Source organism: Anoplophora glabripennis, unplaced genomic scaffold (assembly GCF_000390285.2).
Source record: "Anoplophora glabripennis isolate ALB-LARVAE unplaced genomic scaffold, Agla_2.0 scaffold343, whole genome shotgun sequence".
NCBI lineage: Eukaryota > Metazoa > Arthropoda > Insecta > Coleoptera > Cerambycidae > Anoplophora > Anoplophora glabripennis.
The window spans coordinates 57,904-81,839 of record NW_019416439.1 but is presented as its reverse complement, the minus strand read 5'-3'; the positions used below and the strand labels follow the sequence as shown (position 1 = coordinate 81,839).

Below are 23,936 nucleotides of genomic sequence, written 5' to 3'. Positions count from 1 at the left end.
GCCCTAAATTTCGAAAAAAATTATTATATCTGCAACACTTTACCGTAGATGAACCAAATTTGGTACATGATTTAGGTTTATTACTGGTCTTCTTTGTCTATGATTTAAAGTTAATTGAAGCACTACAAGGTGTTCATTGGGGATGACTCACCCCTGAAATTGTACCGAACTTTTTTTTTTCATTAACCGAATTGAAAAATAATAATATTAATTCACAGCAGAATTTAATTTTAGGGGGATAATAACTCCTCCGCAACTTTGTATATACGTAAGTTTGGTTAAATTACAATATATTGGACACCCCTAAATGTAGCTGCCCTGTGTCGGTTCTTATGCGAGACACCCTGTATATATGGCAAAATAAAATTAAATAGTAAATTTAAATTATATCACAAATGTTCGAAGTGCATACCATACACTTCTGCTCTAAGTGGCAGATTGACTCATGTCAGGAGTTTATCACCCTTGAAATATTTATTCTCAATTCTTCCTCATTATTCTTGATATAATATATAGCCTGTATAGCTGATACTTAACAATGAAAGAAAAAGTCCATGGTGGTCAAATCAGGACTTCTCGGAGGCCAAATAACTACACCACTAAATATGTAATGGTATGCACTTCGAATATTTTTGATAAAATTTAAATTTACCATTTAATTTTGTTTTGCTTTATCTATGTTGTTTTGTTCGTTATTGTTATGTAAATAAAGGTTGCTGTGTTAAAATGTGCTAAAAATAAGAAGAATTAAGTTAATTTATAGAAAAATTAGAATGTTTCACATGGCTACTTGACTATTTTATGAAAATTATAATTATTATAATAAATATTTTGGTTATTTATTTAAGAAAACCCCATAGATTATCCATCGTCATAAAGAGAATTTCTCTTTCCTTCTAATGAGGCAAAAATTCAATATGGCGTCCATAACAAAAACAAAAGTTAACTACTGCTCAGCACACATTTTTGGAGATACATCATGACATCAAAAATGGATTCCTCACATCATATAATATCAGACTACACATTTTTGTCCCAAAATTTTGAAAAACAAGTAAGATACGACTAAAAAAAGAAATAGCATAAAATCGGTTTCCTTCGAACTATTCGGAATTATCTAAATTTAAAATAAGAAAGATACCTATATTGGTCAATTAAAAAGTTGTTACCCTGCATGTTTCTTCTTCTATCTAGTCCAACGAAATAAAAAATGATTATACATATGTAGCAAAGTCGTCGTTAATATTATCAATTTACGCAACTCAAAAATTAAAATTTTCAGATAATTCAAGAATTATTTGCCAGATATTGCCAGAATACTAAAAATATACTAAAATTGACACATTTTTCAATTTCACAAAATACAATTTATCAATAGATATATGTTTTTTTTTAATTTTAAACAGTAAAATTTGGTCAAAACTACGTATGAGATACAAAAAACAGTGGATGCAAAATGGGATATTTGCATTAAAAAAAATGAATTAATTCTACAAACCGAAATGATTTCTACAATGCGAATTGTATAAGCAGTTTCGCTAATAATTTCTTATATAAATATAAATTGTCATTTTATTTTAAAAATTTTAATTCAGCTTGTAACGTACTAGACGGATTAGACTATGGGCGTTATTATTACAGAAAACTTCTTATTTAAGTAACTCTTCTCTATTTTTCTATAATTAAATAAAAAGAGGACAGTTGTGTGAGAATTTAGTTGAGCTTCTTATCGACAGATAGCACAATTAAGCTATATTTTAGTACGTCACAGCTGTCCACCAAATTCGTTTTATATTTATATATTTTAAATTTCCAGTCAAACAAAGATTTCATACAATAATAAATAATAATAAGGGACAAGTATTTTGTCACATTTAATTTTCTGTTAATATCTGAAAATCTCATAATAAATTTAGATTCTGTTACTTCTATTGCAATATAAACACTATTTACACAGTTCTTACAATTCGTTAAATACTCATTATTTTGACGTACATTTTTTAAGAAAGTGATGAATTCTAGGCCATTAATGGTCAGTAACATATATGATAAATTATTTAGAACTGTTTATAAACAAAACATATTCGTGGTATTAGATAATAAAATATAGTTTCTGAAGAATCGATTATAAATTTCTAATATCAGTGTTACAATGATTATTATTGTTCTTTTCAGGTTATCATTCCCCTCTGGACATTCCTCGTTCTCAATGTATACAATGGTTTATTTCGCGGTAAGTGCACTTATATTCTATATATGTGTTAATAGATAGATACATTTTATGTAACACTTTTTATAAATCTAGCTAGGTAATCTAGCAAGTTAAACGCTCAAAATGGTAAACATTAAAAGAAACGATAATTTTTGTTTATTTTTTTAAATTATAAAAAAAGTTTACCATAGCAGAAACAGCAGAATAACAAAATATGTCTACAATAAGTGCATGGCAATGAGTTGAAACGTACGGTAATTGGTAAGGTGATAATGTCCAATGCTGTGTATGTAAGTATCTTCAGATAAAACATTATAAAGTCAACCATAGAATGATCTTAAGGGATAATGCATATCGGATCTATATAGATGTTGAAAGGGTGGGATAATAGCACGACGCGACGCCTGCCTTGATAGATGGTTAGGACCTCTTCCACCTTCGCATGCAGCCTTCTGCATCTGAGGAAGGACGCCACTAATTTGACCGATCCGACAGGGTAGGTCGAGCATCTTTACAAAAAGCCCATCGTGCTAGATCCTGCTGATGGCCTTGCCGACGTCCAGGAAGACTGCACTGGTGGATTCTCTGTTGTAAAAACTTACGGACACGAGTTCCGCCAACCTGAGTATCTGCTGCTCGTTTGAGTGTCCGTTGCGGTAGGTGAACTGCTCGTCGAGGATAACTCGTGCTTCGTTCGAACTCTCTTGCAATTTGACTAGGATGATCCTATCTACTACCTTGCTTATCATCGGCAGGAGACTGATGGGCCTCTAACTGAAAGCAAAGGTTAGATTCTTACCTGGTTTCGGGAAGAAGATGACGTCGGCTTTTTTCCACCTGTCGGGAAATCTTCGTAATCTGTGGGGTACCTATAGTCCAATCAATGACCATTGTCCCGTATAATTTTGCCAAACAGCACCGATTTTCATAAAAAATTAGATTTAGGTTCTACTTACCCTCTACTTCAAAGTTGACCTTGTACCGGGGGTTGCTTTTACCCTGGGGGGTGGATGCCACCCCTTCTCGGGGGTGAAAAATGTTTCATTGACAATAACTCCGGGAATGGATATATTGACTAATTCTAAGCAACTTTTGTTCTATAAAGTTTTTTCTTAAAGTCAATACTTTTCGACGTATTCGCGAGTGAAATGTGTAAATTTTTTAATAAAAAAAAACAATTTTTTCAGACGGTTTTTCGCGAATAACTCAAAAAGTAAGTATTTTATCAAAAAAATCATTCTTATAAAAAATGTAGCTTATAAAAAAACAAAAAGAATGGTGTGCTTATGGTGTCTGTAGATCCAATAAAAACGGAGTAATAGCTTGTTGAAGGTTGGTTCTTATTCGTCAAACGTCAAAATTGAAAAACGTGAAAATCACCCCTTAATTACCACCCCAATTGAAAATAATCGTTACCACTTTACAATTTATTTTATTTATGTACTTGTAATATGCTCTAGAAGTTTGACCGGTTTAAAGTGCTTAGTTTTGAAAAAAGTTGAACTTGAAGTGAAAAGAGAATTTTTGTATTTTTGGAAAAAATTGTCTTATCTTCAAAATAACTCAAAAGCTATTAATGATATGTAAAATTTTGTAGAGTGCAAAATTGTAGGTTTTGCTTTTTTTAATTTTTTTTTGTTCTGTAGGATAAAAATTAAGTAAGATATGGCCGTTTAAAGTTTGCATATGTTCGTAAATAGCAACTTGTTCAAAATAAGGGCTGAAAGAAAATTTAACTTATTTGATCTTATAGTTCTTGAGAAAACCTACAAAATGGTTTTTTGAAGGGCTTGATAGCATAAAAACTAAGCTAGTTATGGGTAAAAAGCCAATCACATATTTTTGCAGAATCAGAACACGTATATTGAAGTATTGATGGATACATATTATAGCTATATTTTAGGAATAGAATAGAAAAGGAAGACGAGAGTGAAGAGGATTTTTGATTATTTATGTTATTTTCAATAAAAAAAAATTTTGTTATAAAAATAAAAAAATTAAAATCCATATAAAAATAAAATTCTTATTTTCCCTATTTTTGATTGCAAATTTTAATCAGTAGGGTTTTTTAAGGTTTGATAAAATAAATACATTACATTTTAAATAATGAAAAGTTTGTATTATATTATCATATTTACTTATTTAAAAATGATTTCAACCTATTACACGCTCGAATCTACAACTTTATAATGATTTTATAGGGTAGTTTTCACCCCTAAAAAATAAAAATCAACCCTCGGCACAAGGTCAGCTTTAAAGCAGAGGGTAACCTAAGTCCAAATTTTGGTGCAAATCGGTGCTGCTTGGGAAAATTATACAGTAACGCCGTATTTTACCTTCAATGACTGGACTAGTAGCTTGATTCGGTTTCCGGTCTGGTAACAGACAGGTGCATTGTGGAGATTGAGGCGTCACAAGATGCCTCTCACCTTCTTGGGCGTTGCTGATCTGATGACGTCGGGTTGGCGTCAGTAACGCCGTAACACGTGGCAGACGAAAAATAATTTTTTCGACAATTTAGTGCCAAAAAAATATCAAATGTGTCGAAAAGAAAGTTATCGCCAATTTAAATTAATCCAAAAAATTCAAAGTGCAATAAATTCTGATTATATGATGAACAACACCAAAACACGGATGATACTGTAAAGAAATAGATTTGCAAATATATATTCTGATCAAAATTGATCTTATATTTAGTAATCTACGAGTAAAACGATAGCCCTTTCCTCAGAGAAAGTCAGAAAAACTGCAGAGCCAATTATATTATTATAACTAGTGAAAAATGTTAATACATTGCGTTTTATCTATAGTTAACTTAAGCTTACAATCTACAAACCGATCATTAACTTTAGTATAATCCCTACAAATTAGACATGTAATGTAACATCAACGTAAAGAACACATTTCTCAGGAAATATCTAGAAAAGAAGGTCATTCATATATATTCCATATAACTATTACAATAATTTTATCGTCGTTATAGTGTCATTTCATATCATAAAATATTTCTATTTGAGTAAGTACCTATAAGAAATGGGATGCATATACAGGGTCAGTCAGGAGAGTCGCATCAATCTCTAAGAATGGGTTCTTGGTCGAATAAACTGTAATCAAAAGTTAAACTATTGCAACATAAAATGACACTGAGAAATATCCTACGTTTGAACTTGGAACATTGCATACTCTATGTAAAATTTTTTAAATTTGTAATTACGCTATAACTTAAAAACAAATGAAAATCGCATAACAGCTTTTGAAATTTTTCTTATTATTAAGTAAATACTGATCTACTATCACATCGATACCAAAAGTCAAATAAAGTTAGACATTGTATATTTTTCTTGGTGGAAAATTTGGAGAAAGATCAACACTAAATTCAAATTCTGGAATTTAAGCATTGTTTGAGCTTAAATTATTATTTATTTTTTTGATTAATATTTTGAAATAACTTTTTCTGCGTAAGCGATAGTTTTAAATTTATTACGCTTATCATTGACAACAAATTGCAAAAAGAGCAAAATATTAATTAAAAAACAATAACTTAATGGTTATGTAACTTCGTTAATATTGAATTTTCAAAAAAGTGCTAAATAGGAAGTTGTATTATAACTTGCCGATTCATATATTGGTATTTTTTATGAAAATTTAAGAAAATCTTTGTAAGTAATTTGATTCTCTAGTTCTAACTGATACATAAATTAGTTTCATAATCTTACAATAAGTTTATAAGTACTTCTTTCATAATTTTGCTATGTAACATTAATAGTATATTTATATGTGGTTTACTGTAATTAATACTATAAATATTTAATAACTATTTCCTTGTAATTAGAAATGTGATAACTACTAGAATAATTGCTTATTAATTATTTGAAAAAATAAATTTTTAAACTACTCTAAAAATTGAACAGTGCTGTTTGTAATATTAAGGAACAGCGAAAAAATGTTTATAAATATTTCTATTTATACAGGTTACATGAAATTTTTGCACTATCTACATACCTCATCGAATAAAATTGTGATCTCTTAAACATTCGATCAATCAAAATGGTACAATCATGAATTGATTGTGATAAAAAAGTTTGAATTCACTAAAATTGTGTACATATGGAATGAATTTTCTTATCATTTTCTGCCACTGTAGTTAGTTTAAAAGAATATATTAAACAACACCTATTTCTCTTCATCAGTTAAATCAATATCTCTTTCTGAACCAAAGCCTTGACTTGGTCACTCAAAACGATTTCCAATAAGAGCATTGCAACCAATGTAACTCCCTACAAATTTACTAAAATTTCAAGTCCCAAACTAATTCTGAAGTACATATACCAGTTTGTTGACACTGGCGCCTGGATTATATGTTTTATATCGTGATCAAGTTAGCTTTACTGCCCTGGCCTACATCGCCGTAAATGGGACACTTTAATTATCTTTGAAAATGAATTGTCCACCACGAGTGCAAAGACATTAAGTTTGATTTAACGTTCATATAAAAGAATACATTTCAAGGCTAACTGCTCTGGAGGATTGTTTTAGGATTGTTAAATCTGAAGTGATTTATTATTTACTACATTGTGTTAAATCTATGTTTGTCTTTCAGAAAGTTAAAATAAAAAACGGAACAACTTGATTACCATTTAACACAAAAAAAATATTTCACTGTATTTGTAATGTTGTAATGTTTAAAGCGAATTTGATAGATGTACGTGTATTGTCGTCTATGTGTATATTCCTGCTAACGTCACCTGTTACCGCTGGTGGAGGGTAGCTCATTATTTTATATTTAGAAACATTCTCATGCAATTAGGTGCTTGTATTGGATCACGGATGAAGTCAACTTTACTGAAAAGTTTAAGGTCATCTGTTTGCAGCGGAGCCACTTTCATTCCTGCTAGGCAGGTTATTTATGTAAAAAAAAATAGGAGTGGTCTGTGATTGGTGCTTTAACGAATTTTAGTCGAAAGTAATTTCATTATTAATATTACAAAAATAGAGACAAAAGCTATCAAACTCAAAACAATAAAAATATTACTCAAATACCTACTTAAATAGGCACTAGTGCCACAAATAATGTAGTAGCCAAAAAGATTCTATATGATTTATAAAAATATTCGTCGAAGAACTACATGTCTTGCAAAGCAATAATAAAGTCCAAATAGGTCACCAAAACACCCATGTGTATTGAATGTCACTAGACTCTATGTCAAATTTTGGAAATTCTCCTATCAGAGATGCCGAAAGCAGACACGGGAAACCGCATCATTCTGTCGATCACCTACACGAGTTAATTAAACGCTGCTTTTTCCTTTCTGGGAAGGACAAATTGCAAGGGATTAGAAACGACCTTTTGAAGGTCGATAGCTTTAAGTATGTAGACGGCTACAAATCTCCAGAGGGGATTGAATCCGTAGTATATCTAGTTGCAATCTGAGGACCACGCTTCTAACTATCTATGAAGCAGAAATCTATACCATCGATTTAATGTAACCAGGATGAACATATGCAACATACATGCAAGTCGATAAATATTTATCGACAATCGACCAGCTCCGAATGTTCTTGGATGTTACCAGTGTAACTTAAGAACGGTTAGGAACTGTCGTAAATCCCTGGCTCGATTAAAAAATAACAGGGTGGCTCTGTTTTAGATATTTATTGGACCAAATCCATCTCTTGGTATAGTTTAGGCCATTGCTAAAATACTTAATAGGTAGAAATAAGACAACTACAATACTACAAGAATTGTCAAGCTCCCTCGAATACGTCTAATAGACGCACCGAAAAATAGAGTTAAAAATCTACTGGAGTTAAACAGTTTTAAGTTGCGAACTTCAGATGGTCTATACAGTGTTAATGAACTTATGCCAAAAATTTAAAGAGGTGAAAAAGGAGCAAACACTGAGTTAACTGATGTCACAAAGTTGTATCGGAAGTTTAAGGTCATAGAGAAATGAGCTAATTAAAAATGTGTTTAAAACTGTTTTGGAACTGCTGAAATACATGTATTTTATCGCGGCGAGTACTTATAAAATATTCTGTAGCACTTTTTACGAGTTTGTAGGTTTCTTATGAAGCCGGACTGTATTCGAAAGTCAGTTGTTAATACATTGTTGTGTGATTGCTGTGCTGTTTTTCGAGAGTACATTTTAATAGCCGTATTTCCAAGTTTTCTTTTGAAAATGGCGCATTTAGCAATCGCGAATATTATGATATGCTCATAATTTATGGCGAAGCAAATGAAAATGCCCACAGAGCTTGTCAAGTGTACCGTGCAAGATATCCTGAACGACGTGCCTCCGCACCGCGAACATTTGTTGCTGTAGTGCAAAAAGTTTTGGACACCGGTGGAGTACAACCGCGTCGAGGTCACGACGGTGGTCCAGGGCGACCACTAAGAATCTTAAATATCGTGGAGATGATTTTAGATTTTGTCGAAGATGATCCGCATTGTAGCACCAGAAATATCGTACAGCAAGTAAATATTTCGCATCCTGTTGTGTGGCGGACGTTACTAGAAGCGGAGAAGCTCAGTTGTACCCATTTCATGTGTTCAAGCGCTTATTCCTGAGGATTTTCCACTACGTCGAGGTTTTTGCGAATGGTTGCTTCAGATACGTGCAAGAAATCCTCAATTTACAGCGGAAATACCTGTTACAGGTGAAGCATATTTCAGTCGAAGTGGTGTACGTTACGTCCACAACACTCACCACTAGACTATCGAAAATCCACATGAATTGTGTCGAGGTGCCTTTTAGCAAAGTTTTAAGTAGTGTTGGCTAGTGAGTGTATGTTTCGAATCAGAGAGTCGACTCTTGGCTTAGATGATCTGAGTCGACTCCCAAAATATGTAAGAGTCGACTCCGATGATTCAATATGTAGCGTTATCATGACCAACCTGTGCCGACTTCCGTGTGGAGTGTCGAGTCCGTTACCAAAGCCGAGAGTCAGATGTGAGTCAGATTCGTTTTGCGATTTGGACCGGCGTCTACCTGTGCCCGTGATCACTGATATTTAGTGATTAGTGATTTGCATTTGATACTGATAGAGAGTAAAGAGTGTGGGCAACAATGGCCGCATTGCCGCAATCAACAGGGAAGAACGTTGGCGAACGGTTTGCGTTAGTATTTGCAAACGTTTGAAGAGAATATATGCTTTACCGTCGCATTCATTCGCATTTTTGTATTAAGGCGCGTATTCACCAAAAAAGCGAGCAAGAGCGAACACGAGCGAACGAGCATTCTACATCAATAACGGGCTAGCGAGCGAACAAACGTTTGTTTGTTCGTGTTCAAAAAAGATCGAGAGGAAGGCGGTACATCAAAGAAAATACTTGTTCGTGCTTGTTCGGTGTGGACGGGATTACACTTTGCTTGTGCCTCGATCGCTTGTGCTGCATCCTACTTCGCCGCGCCGGGTAATAATTTTAATAATTGTTCATTATTTTTGGTTCCACAAGTTTTTGCACAGTTTTAAAATCTTCAGGGGCCATTCTGCAAAAATTCTGGAACATTCCATAGTCATGTTCTGTTTTTAAATCAAGCAATAGACTACTGCCATTATAAATATGTCTGTTTTTGGATACAGTGACTTGCCAAAATCGTTTTTTCCGTTTTTTCTTTTTCAATAAACTCAATACAACGAAAGCAGCACTGGCTAATAACAATAATTTCTCAGGGTCAGCCATATTTAATACGCTGGCAGAAAACAGATGGATCAACTGCGAACCGGCATTCGCGGACCAAAATTCGCTCTGGTATGGACGAAATGTTTATATGTCGAGCGAACACGAGCAAACATACACGAACAAGAACAAATGTTCGCTCTTCCTCGCTTTTTTTGTGAATACGCGCCTTTACATACAAATAGGTACTACACCCTTGACGACAAATTTCAGTGAAAGAACTAAGTACGTAACCCTTGGCATCAGTGGAAGAACTAATTACAATTTCAGTCTGTTGTTTCAGTAAACAATGTGTAATTGAATTATCGGTCAAGTCAAGACAGACAAAACTCGTCAATAGGCGGCCCAGATTCCGCCATTTCCGTCCGTTCCGAGACGGAACTGCATAAGCTAGTCATTATAGGTTTTTTTCGGGAAAAAAATACTATTAGAAGTTTGTCTGCGGAATATTGTTCAGAAACGTGTTATAAACAAAATATCGAAAAATCAACTCGAGACTAGTTGGGAAACTTTGTTAAAACAATGGTCAAAGTTATGGAAAAGTGGTTTTTTAACTCGCGTAAAAAAACTGTTATTCATAGAGAAAATAGGTTTATACAAAAAAGGTAGGTATTAAATAAATCTATAAAATAAGACAAGTCCGATTAAGTTCCGATAATTTGTTTATGCGCAAGAGCTCAAAAATTGTCGAAAATGTCCGCTTGTTTCAATTGCTAATAATTAATGCAATTTGCATCGCAGACACTTGTAATTCAGGATTTTTGAGGCTTTTTGCACCCTTAATAAGTGGTAAAAATTTCAGCCCGAAAGCTTCATTAGCTTGGCGTTGGCGGAATTTGTTATCTAAGAAGATGCTATTTTCAATTCATTTTTCTCAAGCTCACAGGCGTTGTAGAGTTTCGATCATTAGTTGTTTTTGTACCTAAATAGTTGTATTGACATAGGCATTTACTGAGAATTTAGTTTTTCAAATTTAATTTGTTTAAAATTGACTGAAAAAATGTTAATATTTATTAAATTGTTAAGATAGGTAATTATTATAAAATAAAATAGTAACCTCTTTACTTTAGTTTTCTTCGAATTTAAAAAAAAATCGTTGTTGTAAGTTGATTAGAAGCTGAGATAATTTTTTTTTTTTATTTAATCGCAGTGACCTTAATTATTAATATTAAGAGCCGAAATTTGGAGAGAGTATACATTAAGAGCTATATTTTCATGTCCTACATTAACATTAAGGTGAATTCAACTATTTAATTGCGAAAAAGAAGATAGCGGCGATGCGTTCTATTACTTGGTCTAGCGAACGAGTGGGGAGAGCGAGGCGGAGCATGCGCGCTTAACAATTTAATAAATATTAACATTTTTTCAGTCATTTTTAAACAAATTAAATTTGAAAAATTAAATTCTCAGTAAATGCATATGTCAATACAACTATTTAGGTACAAAAACAACTAATGATCGAAACCCTACAACGCCTGTGAGCTTGGGAAAAATGAATTGAAAATAGCATCTTCTTAGATAACAAATTCCGCCAACGCCAAACCAATGAAGCTTTCGGGCTGAAATTTTTACCACTTATTAAGGGTGTAAAAAGCCTCAAAAATCCTGAATTACAAGTGTCTGCGATGAAAATTGCATTAATTATTAGCAATTGAAAAAAACGGCCATTTTCGACCATTTTTGAGCTCTTGCGCATAAACAAATTATCGGAATTTAATCGGACTTGTCTCATTTTATAGGCTTATTTAATACCTACGTTTTTTGTATAAACTTTTTTTCGCTATGAATAATAGTTTTTTTACGCCAGTCAAAAAACCACTTTTCCATAACTTTGATCATTGTTTTAACAAAGTTTCCCAACTAGTCTCGAGTTGATTTTTTCATATTTTGTTTATAACAGGTTTCCGAACAATATTCCGCAAAAAACTTCTAATAGTATTTTTTTCCCGAAACAGGCTGTTTCATGTCTATAATGACTGGGCTAGCAGTGATTTGGCGAATTGCGAACTTAGCGATTCGATATGTATCATGGGAGTCGGGAGTCGAGAATCGTTTTGCCCATCACTAGTTTTAATTGTACATGTCGGCCGGCATTCGACTATAACTCAACAAAATAGAAGCTGTCGTCATAGCAACTACTGTTTTACATAACATAGCAAGTTTGTTTAAAGATTCCTTTCCACCTATTAATAAAAATAAAGAGACATCTTTCCACTTACAATTAGTAAACAATGGTATGTAGAAGTATTTAATAACTTATGTTCATGTAAATAATATGACTTGGTTTGAACTAGTAAATTAATATTTTAATACAGTTATAATTAATAAATTATTTTATACAGCTGTGTTAATGTTTAATTTAATGTTTTTGTCAAAATAAGCAAATGGTATTCTTCCAACACTAGTAATTCCATTTTTTTATGTATGCTTTTCTCTTTTATATACCTTATTTTGTTAGGCATTCTCTTTCATATTTTCTCTTTTAATTAAAGTACCTAGTTTTAATTCTGTTTCCTTTAGTAAATATTTTATTTTTGATTCTTCAAATAGAACTTTTGCATTTGTCCCGTGTGACACAATGTTGCGTATCGTGACCTCAGATTACATTTTTATCGATAAATTAGAAAATTTTTCAGGAGAAATTGAACTTACCTTAGATTTTTTACACTTCGACATACATATGTAGATACATTTTTTCCAATTTGCTTTTCTGGACATTAATTATCACAGACCCACAAAAAAAAAGTTGAAACTACCAGACTAGACCCACCTATCCTTATGTATTTTGACGCGCTGAAACCGAATCCGGAGTCAAAATTGCTCCATTACCCTCCAGTTTTTTTTTAATCGCGAAAAACTACCCCAAAAACACGGAAAATCTTCAAATTCTCGCTTGAGCACGGGTCCGAAGGTTGAGATAAACGTGAGAACCAGCACAATAAGACTATTTTATATGTATTTCGACGAGCTAAAACCGAATCCTCAGATACAATCCTTGTTTAGAAAATAAGGAAATGGAACGCCGGTACCAAGGACGATGGGATGTTAATATGATGGCAGATTTTTGTTGGATGCTTAAAAGGGAATCCGAGCCAGATAGCAGAAAAAAAAGGTATCCACTACACAGATCTTTTGAAGATAAAAGAGTAAAATAAAAAAAAGTGAGAATGTTAAGATCCGAGACGCGATTTAAAAAAAAAAACTGGAGGGTTATAGTGCAATTTTGGCTCCGGATTCGGTTTTAGCTCGTTAAAATACATATAAAATAGTCTTATTGTGTTGGTTCTCACGTTTATCTCAACCTTCGGACCCGTGCTCAAGCGAGAATTTGAAGATTTTCCGTGTTTTTGGGGTAGTTTTTTGCGATTAAAAAAAAACTGGAGGGTGATGGAGCAATTTTTACTCCGGATTCGGTTTCAGCGCGTGAAAATACATAAGGATAGGTGGGTCTAGTCTCTGGTATTTTCAACTTTTTTTTTTGTGGGTCTTTGTTATTATTATAATGTGACACACATTTGTTAACATAAACCGTAAATCTTTATTAAATATTTAAATAATTTACCATCTTTATTTTCCTCACTTAATATTAAGATTTCCTCCGATTTTGGACTAGATAAGGGTTCTGACGGGTTGTTTTCAAAATTAATAACAATTTCTAAGAACTAAAATTACATGATTTCAAGATTATCATATTTCTTCAATTTCTTCTTCAATGCAATACAATTTTTGTAGGTGTCTCCACAAAGGGAATTAAAATTGAAAATTGTGCCGACATGCTAACTTTACACCTTATGATATATTTATATCATAATCATTTATTATATTTTTTGACAAGAACTATTAGAACTGACTCTTTTTTGGTGCAAAAATACATCATTATTTTTTATTCCGCTCCTTAAATGTTTGCCCTAAAACCTATAACAGCGCCGGCTGGAACTTGAATCCAACCGCCCTAGCTATCAAAATAGCTCCAAACCACTTTCAGCATCTAAAAGCGATGAAATCAAAGAGAAGATCAAACAAAGACAAACAAGAAAATAGAGTGGACAATTGTCGGCAACCGATGTGAAGATCCCAGCATGATTTGGCGGAACCACCCCCGATATGTGATCGAAAGTCAACTCCTGATAGTAATCAAGACACCATTCCTGACTATTACTTAGTATGACCATAAGCTTTCAAGTTAATTACATTGTATCCAGTAAATCTGTATATTATTAATAAATAAATTTTTACAATTAAAAAACGTTTGCAAGCTCTGACATAGATCATCAATCTAGTGACCTGTGGTCGTTAACAAGATGTTCAAGAAACCTAAAAATACCACAGAACACAAGAGTGCAAGCACTCAAGATTTCTAAAAAATAAAACAATTAGAAGAGTCTCGATTGAGAACCTTAGAGTGTATAGCAATTAACTGAAAAAAAAAAAACGTAAAGCTTTAGTCTCCAGTCAGCACCCAGTCTCTGATGTGTCAGGTGCATTGTTGGAGGATCGAAGCTGCACTGACAAAAGATAGTTAGTGACAGATCAGTGGAGAGGATAATACGTGACAATAGATATTCATGCAGAAATAGGCCCAGAAAAGTAAGGTTATATGGATGGTTAATCTGGACGAACTCTAACATTGCCAATTGCAATAATAGCCGTGTTTTATTTACCTTGAATCACAGCTAATATTTGAAAATAAACTCGAACCCATTATGTGAAATAAACTCTCATCTGAACTTTGGTTTAGCTGAACTTCTGCCCAGCTTAACCGTTACTGTACTCCTAAGTGTACAATCGATCAACAGGCACTAAAAGTGTGTTTTACTAATTTTATAATAACATTAAAGACGTCTTTATTTCCAACGCTTCTTGTCAGATTAAGAAATACAATGCTGATATTGAGCCACACCAATGATTTATTTTTTACAGACATATTCTTGCTCTCGTTTGTGCCGTAAATAACCAGGACCGACACCTGTCAAACAACCAGACGCGCGGACCGCTTCACCCAATTAACCACAGGAGAGGAATGTTACGATTTCTAACGCGCTCGTTTATCATCGCCTTTCTGTTTGATATCAAAAACGTCGCGTCGGGCTAAAAAAAAGGATTCGAGTTGCGGCATGCCTCTAACCATCTGCCAGCTCTTTGCGGGTTCGGAATAAACGTCCGGTCGGCAAGGTGGAAAAGGAATCTGCGGATTATCGTGAACCTAAGCAGGCCCGTATTACATTTTTGTGTCTAAGGCCCGATGACCAACTTAAGGTCAACTGTTACTTTATTTTCTTATATACAAGGTGCAATCCAAAGTAAACAGAACTTTTAAAAAATAAGAACAAAAAAAGTTTGTTTTGTCAAAAACGATTTATTTTATTCAAAATAGCTTTCCTTTCATTGCATTTTAAAAGGTTAAAATGCGATTGTTAGTCAAAAAATCGGGTACAATAATTGTCGATCAATGAATGGCGCATTGTCGTGCAACAATCGCCAAACTCTTTAAAGTGCCAAGATAGAATTGTGCATTAACGATTTGGCCCGGTGGAACGAACTCTTGTGGATAATGCTCTTTAAATCGTAAAAGCAAATCAACATTGTCTTCACTTTTGACGTTTCCAACGAGATTTTTTGGGTTTTGGCTCGTTTGGCGCTTTCCACTTGGCACTTTGGCGCTTGTTTTTTGGATCATACTAAAAACACCACGTTTCATCACCAGTCGGAATGTTGTAAAGGAATTTTTTGTCCTTTTTAGCCTCCTTGATGATGTCCTTCGATTGTTCATTTCTGAGCAATTTTTGGTCGTCAGTCAACTTATGCGGAACAAACCGTGCACACACTATGAAATTCTATGAATTTCAATGAAGATTTTGACTGATCTTTGAATAATTCACGCACAGTTTTCGGTTGGCTAACATGTTCCTCATTTATGTCCTCACGACACCGCATGTACCACTCATGAAATCTACCACAGGATAAACAATCATCACCATAACTTGGTTCCTCAATTGAAACGTTTCGGTAAAAGTTTTACCAAGTTTAAAACAAAACTTAATATTAATAGCTCTTTGTTCGATGGTCATTTTTGTACCGCTGACACAAACATACTGCCACTTTAGACGCAATAACTCCGCTTGTATTCGTCCAAATGTGAAATTTTGAGTGTACGTCAGTGAAAGGCCTACCTCTCCGACGCATATAATTGCCAATAGATAACCTCACTAGAAGTACCTATGTTTGAAAAGTCCTTTTTACTTTTTAACGTACCTTATATCAATCAAGAAGCAAAAATTTCTGCGGAAGAGCGAGAGTTATCTTTACCAGTGGTGTATTATATTTTCAAATTAATGTTTAATTTTTTACTATACTTATCCACGAAACCTCCATGAAAAAGTATCAGTTATTATTATTAGTGTAAAAGTTGAACATCTGTGAAGACAATGTATATTTCATGTACTGTAAAATACTGAATACCGTTTTTGTTATTAATATTTATTATGTATCTATTATTCATTCAACAGTTGTACGACAGAATTTTTAGTAGGTAATATACAATTCAGTGATTTATACAAAGTATTTTTGTAGCAAGTAAAATTCGTTAAAATAAACATTTATTTGCAAAAAACTTAATAATTAAAAATTTACCATAGGTATCAATTTCGAAAAAAACATTTATTTCAGTTCTGCTTTGAATTTAAGAAAAGATTTTAGGCCCAGTCTGATTTAACAAAGTGGGACGCGACGTACCCAAAAACTATGGACTATAGTAAGGATAAAAAGTTTTCCTTTAATTTATTGTATCAGCGGCCGGTTATATGTGGGTAACAAGTTCTTGCCTTGTATTATTTAGTGTTTTAAAAACTTTTTCATCGGATCCCATAAAAACAAATATCAAAGGTTAAGATCTGGTGACCTGACTGGCCACGCAACTACCAACTTAAAAAGGCCGAACAAGAATACCGTTGACAATTAATAGCTGCCCACACATTTAATGAACATCTATCTTGTAACTGGCCTTGTGTCTGTAAGGCTTAAAATTGCTGTACATGAAATGGGTAAAACTGATTTCTATACAACATTGTTCAAACCTTTTTTAATTCAGTTTAACTTGATGTGCAATATTTCCTTCACTTATTATTAGGTCTTCATAAAAAAAATTACTTCCTTTACGCATTTTCTGGTGTACTACTAGGCCTTCCCCTCGCTGGTAAATAAACATTAAAAATTTATTTAGAGTTTTAAGTGGTAGATTATTATGAATCATCTAGTATATTTTCCGAATTTAGCAGTAGATGATTTTCAGCTCGATTTTCAGGATGATAAAAAAATTGTTTTCTATATCTTGGAACGAAAACGATTTCAAAGCAGCAACTAAAATTAAGTGTAAACAAATCAACAGATAATCTTTGATGTCTGTGGTACTGTTGGAATGAAAAATAAAAAGTGTAACACACACAAATGATGGTAATAATTTCAGTCTTTGCTGTAGGTTTAAATAGGAATACCTACAGTACTTAAAATTAGAGTAAACATCGCCATTGAAATTAACAACGCAATTAAAATGAAAAAATGTGTTGTTCCATAATACATTCAACAAACTGTCTTCGCTCTGCGTGGTCAGTATGCTTCAGTTCTTGAGTCAATTGAACTGTAAGCATAAAGATGCAAATCTTTCGTGAGAATATGCTGTAGAGAGCTTCTCGAAATGTCTAGTTCTTGACCACGATACTGATGTTCCTGGCCTCTCAGCAACACTCTCAAGAACTGCTTTGCTGCTTTGTGCTGAGCGACTTGTCGAAAGACGGCCAAAGTGTTTAAGATCACTAATCGATCTAGTCTCCCTGAATTTTTCAATTAGTCTCTTCACAGTTGTTGAAGTGAAATCACTATTCTGACCATATTTTATACGAAAACTACGAATTGTACCTGCCAAACCTTCATTATTTTTAAAATATTGCTCAACAATGAAATTCGCACTGTTCTTTCGTGTAGCTCTCCATTTTTAATAACTCTGAACTGTCAGCTATCACGCAGTCGTTTTTTTTTCGTTGGCAACACTTTACCACATAAATGGCGCAAAATTCAAATCTTTCGTGAATTTTAGGACATCCTATACTGTCTCCGGATGTAACTATTGTTCGCTAGCTCTTCAATTAGATTAATAGATTAATTGATTTTAATACTGATGCAAATTTTTTTCTTTCAAGTTTTAATGGGTGATTATTTTGAAATTGTAAACCTTAAAATTTTGTATAAAATATAATTTCTAGTGTTAAATATGTATTTTGACATTTAGAATTAATCTAGTTTGACTGCAGGGTAATCCGGATCTGATATATTACATGGCATTCTGCCAATAGAAGGAAACGAAAATATTGGAAAACGAAAGGTATGGTCGTGGAGAGAATTTGAAAAGTCAAGTGTGCGATTAGTCACCGCTTGGGAGAAAGTTGGCATACGATTTGTCACTGAGCAGATGGGCTGCAAGTTGTTCCAAATATACACGAACGAGACTTCAGGTCTTGTTTTACACTTTCGAACAGAATAGTTCAAATATTAATGCTTCTATTTTATCTTTCAATTGTACTGAAAGGAAAATGTTCATTATTTTAAATATTTAGGAGTGACCATTACAAATAAAAAGGAGGAAGATATGGAAATTTATAGAAGACATACAAGGGTCTTGGTTGTACTGAAAAATATAATAATATCGATGCTAATAAGCAGAAATACGGAAGATCAAATATTACTCATATAAGCAACTGTGTTGTACGGAAGTAAAATGTGAATTCTAAACAAATTAGAAAGTCAGGTAAAAATATTATGCAAGATATATGGAAGAGCGAAAGATAATGAGGAGTATGTGAGAAAAAGAACAAACGAAGGGAATCATGATTATTTATAAATAGTGTAATACAGTGTATATGACAAAAAGTGCTGTGGTTAGGGTTATGTACTACGAATAACAGGTAACAGATTTTTAAAAAAGGAAAGTACGAAGGAAATAATGAGGTAAGAAATTACAGGTCTGGACATAAGACTTACAGTACTATTTCCAGAAAGAGAAACAACAAAATAATGAGACTTTAAAAAAAAAATTATATCTGCTCATATATGATCCTTACCATGCTCGGCGATACAAGCAGTTCAAGGAACTCTTTCTTCATGGATGATATCTTTCAAGATTTGTATTATTATTTATTATTGTTTTTAAATATGTTACCAAGCCCAGAAGGGTCGTTTTTCATAACACCTGTCATTGAGTCTGATCTTAGAGAAGCAGTTGTTCCGGTTATATCGAAAATTTTTAAAATTTTAATTAAAGATAAACTTATAATTTATATAATATAGATGATAAGTATATCATAACTCCTTCGCAGTACGGGTTTCGTAAAAATTGTTCAAAACAGTCCAGGCATTAATAACTGCTGTGGAAAGTATTGTTAATAGAATAGACGGAAGGCGCTCTTACTAACGCAGTAATGTGTGATTTGTCAAAAGCCTTCGATTGTGTAAATATTGAACTTCTGTTGTTTAAACTAAAACACTACGGCGTTATGGGAAAGGCATATAGTCTTTTTAAATCATACTTGACCAACAGTACAATATGTTAATCTTAATGGTGTTACTTTTGATTTACTTCCCGTTACATACGGAGTTCTCCAAGAATCTGTGTTGGGGCCGGTTTTATTTTTGCTCTACATAAATGACTTACCCATGTCACTGTCTGACACTGCGTGTATTCTTTTTGCCGATGATACTACCTTGATTAGTAGAGGTGAGAGCTCTTTATATAAGGATGGTTTGAATAGTGCTAAAATTTGGTTCGGGAGTAAACTGAAACTCCATGAAGCTGAAACTAAAAATATACTATTTTGTTCTGATAAATGGGCCGTCAAGTCCAGTCCAGTTCGTTTGCTGGGAATAACACTTGATACCATATTGTGTTGGAGTGCGCATATTCATTCTATTTGTTCAAAACTTTCATCACTAAATTTTGTTATGAGACAACTCAGATCGTGCCTAGATAATGCTACTACGAAGATTGTCTACTTTTCACTATTGCACAGTGTGATGCCATATGCGATAATTCTTTGGGGCAATGCACCAAAGTCATATAAAGTGTTTCACTTACAGAAGGCAGCTGTATGGATCATAGACAAAGCCCACTATGGAATGTCCTGTAAACCCATTTTTAAGAAATATCAAGTCTTACCAATGCCCTGTGTATATATTTTTGAAACACTTTTATTTGTACATAAAAATGCTAATAGCTTATTATGTCATGCTGATAGACATAATTTATAGCACAAGACACAGAAATAATCTCATATCCCCCTTTTCGCGTTTGCGCATTACGCAAATGAATAAAATTGATATCAACTTGTACAATAAATTTGTGAATATTCATCAGCAAATAGATTTGAAATCAATGAATTATAGAACATTTTTTCGACTGGCTAAAGATTTTCTTTTAACTCATTGCTTTTATACTGTTAACGAATATCTAAATTTTTTACCATAACTTTTCTGTTTTTTAACTTTTTGTAGGTTATTATCAATTACTCGTATATTCTTTCTATATCATTTTAATTTAGTTGTTAATTTGTGACAAAAATGTACTGATGTATACATATATTGTCAATAAAATCTATCTATCTATCTATCTACCTATAATAGTAGTTTTAATGTCTTTTATCTATTGATTTGGTTCTTAAAAAAAAAAGGAAAAAGTCAGGACTGTTCCGAAGAATAAGGTGAAAACCGCGCTTCGGAATGTACAGTCTGGGATGATACATTGGCCGTGATGGAGGACAATGATCTTGACAATACCTTTTTACTTAACAGTTTGCTGACTAAGCAATGATACAAGTTGACGATTGAATGAAAAGTGGATGAGATGCCAAAGATTAACCTCAATAGTCATATAGGTTGCGAAAAATTTGTATGTGTCATTATTTTATTGCAGGACCTACCTTCTCTGTATACCTACCTATTGTAACCTAATCGACGATACTATCCTAACTGCAGCTTAACTGAATAAAAAAACAGTTGTTGAGCTAAGATGGTTCTAAAGTTGTAATTTTTTTGATTTGTTACTTTATGCATATTTTCTTTTACAGATCTACTTGCAGAAGAGGATGACATGGGACGGATCCAAGCTGTTAAAGCACACGTTGCAGTTTCTGGCCGTCCTTTCTTCCGTTTTTACGGCTATGACTAGAGTATCGGACTACAAGCACCATTGGAGCGATGTCCTTATTGGGCTGTTACTTGGGGCTACCGTGGCTATCATTACAGTGAGTAGTATTTATTTTTAAAAAATTCCAACAATTTTATGCCATAAGCAATCTGAAATATAAATGTTCCGCAACACTGAGGAAAACATTTAAAGCAACATATTATCGCACATTACTGAGTCGGTTTTATGTCACAACTAATAACTTGCTACTTATATTATATATACAGGGTGGTCCACTTTTTAAAATCAAACTTCAAGAACCAATACATCATCAAAAAATAATGTTAGTTTGATAAATAAACCATACCCGAGAAATGTTTACTTTTTGATGTACAGCACGTTGAAGTTTCCCGAAAAAACAAATATTTTTAGAATTTTTCTGTAAATGATGAAGTTTCACCGGTAAGATTTTTATAAATGATTTGGCACTGTACGCGTAATCTTTGAAGAATTTTTCATTTTTTTTACTTTGCCAGTGGCGGAGAAAATAGGGGTCCCTATTGCTTTAGTAAAAAAATATTAGTATGCCACTGGCTTTAAATTTAAAAACAATGTATTTTAAATTCTACGTTTAATTTGGGACAAAAAATTAATCTTGTAAGTTTTTCGTAACTATTACCAATTTCAAGTAAAATTTATTTACTTACTTATTACTGGAAAATACATGTGGACATACTATGTGAATCTATTATTTATTATTTAATTGTTTTACTTGCCTAAACATAATTTGCCTAATTCTAATACTTGTTTTACAAGAAGAAGCACATTTATTTATCACAACAGTCATATTCAGACCCATGATCCTCATGAAGTGAGACGCCGATCACACCAGCAATAATTTAGTTTCAACATCTAGTTAAGTGTGATGGGTAGAAATATTTGTTAACCTTATGTATTACCTCCAAGGTTATATTCAGTATCATTTGCCAATTTTCTGGAAAATAACTTATTTCAATTAATGTTGGTTCCAAATGGTTAGAGCTCCAGCTCACTCTGGCCAAATAGTTCGTAACTGGACGAATGCAAATTATCAGAACCGCTGGATAGGATGTTTGTCATATGAACGGTTATTTAATGTGGAGGGGAGGGACCGGTGCCTCGGCCTCTTAGATCATCAAATCTTAACCCCCTTGACTTGATGATGTTTACTCTGTACCAATAATTGGTTCAATTATTGAAGACAGAAATCAGTTGCAGACAAGAATAATAGACGCCTGTGACAATCTCAAGCAGAGGCCACATGAAATCATCGTGGGAATAAATTTTTTAATACGAAGATGTGAAAAATGTATCAATGCAGCAGGCATTTTGTGTCGATGATGTTATGTAGCTGTAATTATTTTCAATAGTTTTATTAAATATTAATTAATGAATTGATACAGTTATTATTTTATTGTTGTTAATTCAACTGTAATTTATAAATAATAAATAAGTAAATAAATTTAACTTGAAAATGGTAATAGTTACGAAAAACTTACAAGGATAATTTTTTCTCCCAAATTAAACGGAGATTCTAAAATATATTGTTTTTTAAATTTAAAGCCAGTGGCAGTATTTTAAAAATAATGTTTTTTTCGGGAAAGTTCTCAAAAAGTAAACATTTGTCGGGTATGGTTTATTTAGCAAACTAACATTATTTTTTGATGATGTATTGGTTCTTGAAGTTTGATTAAAAAAGTGGACCACCCTGTATACAGTGTGACACATTTCAAGCAGAAACACCCTTGTAAATATCAATTTATTTCGTTTTCTTTTTTAAAGATAGAACAATAATTTCTAATTTTAATGGATGAATCAATGATAATTTCGAATAACAGAAAACCATACAAATAATGATAACACAAGCCTTTAACATATACACAAAAGTAGAACCATAATCTTAAATTTAATTTGTTGTTGGACTGAACATTTTAAGAAAAACACATTAGTCAACATTTTATATGTGTATTTAACTTTTTTATGATTTCATAGGTTCATTTCGGGGTTCATACAGGGGTGTTTCCACTTCAAGTGGATCATACTGTACACATTTTTTTTGTGATTATGGATTGATTTTGTATTCCAAAACGATACAAGCACAACAAATCTAAGCATTTACTTTTTATTTCATTATCATGCTTTTATTTTCTCACCTTTGAAGTATAAAAAGTCATGAATTATCTATTCAAGAAAATCCTCAACGCTGTACTGGTATGTATACAAACTTGGAAATTGTTTTTAATGACAACTTCGTCTTGTTATATGACGCAAATAAAGAAAACATGTGTATCATCTTACTTAACGAAAAATAAGATCAGTTTGAGAACCGCTGGTGCTAAGAGGGAATAACACATCGTGGTAAGTATGCGATGTTGCCATCTTTGTCATCACAGCACCGAGCTCGTCGTATTAGAATCACGTACATTTACAAAAACTTTGTTAAAATAGTTCTTGGTCATTACTGACTCTGTTAGACGTAAAATTTTTTAAACATCTCCAGGAATAATAGTCTAAGGTCCGGTACTTTGAGTCTCGGTTAAGGCTTGATTAATTAATCAGGCGATTAGACTGTGATTACAATTTATAAAATAAATAAGTATATGTACAGTCTAATCGCCTGATTAGTTAATCAAGCTTTAACCGAGACTCAAAGTACCGGGCCTAAGGCTTGGTACTTTGAGTCTCGGTTAAGGCTGGATTAACTAATCAGGCGATTAGACTGTGATTATACATTATAAAATAAATCATTGTGTACAGTCTAATCGCCTAATCAGTTAATCAAGCTTTAACCGAGACTCAAAGTACCGGGTGTAAAGGATTTAAATCTGGAAAACGAG

General features: G+C 33.0%; 1 protein-coding gene across 2 annotated transcripts in view; it reads left to right on the top strand.

The window, feature by feature from the left end:
- Nucleotides 1-23,936, top strand: part of LOC108908455 (putative phosphatidate phosphatase) — a 133,346-nt gene that overhangs the window by 88,141 nt on the left and 21,269 nt on the right. For both annotated transcript variants that reach the window (XR_001964373.2, XM_018712495.2), the window contains exons 4-5: nt 2,176-2,233; nt 21,002-21,178. Coding sequence is in view for 1 of the 2 variants with exons in the window: in XM_018712495.2 (XP_018568011.1) it covers nt 2,176-2,233; nt 21,002-21,178 (235 nt within the window). In the remaining variant the exon portion in view is untranslated. The remainder of the gene's footprint in view (nt 1-2,175; nt 2,234-21,001; nt 21,179-23,936) is intronic.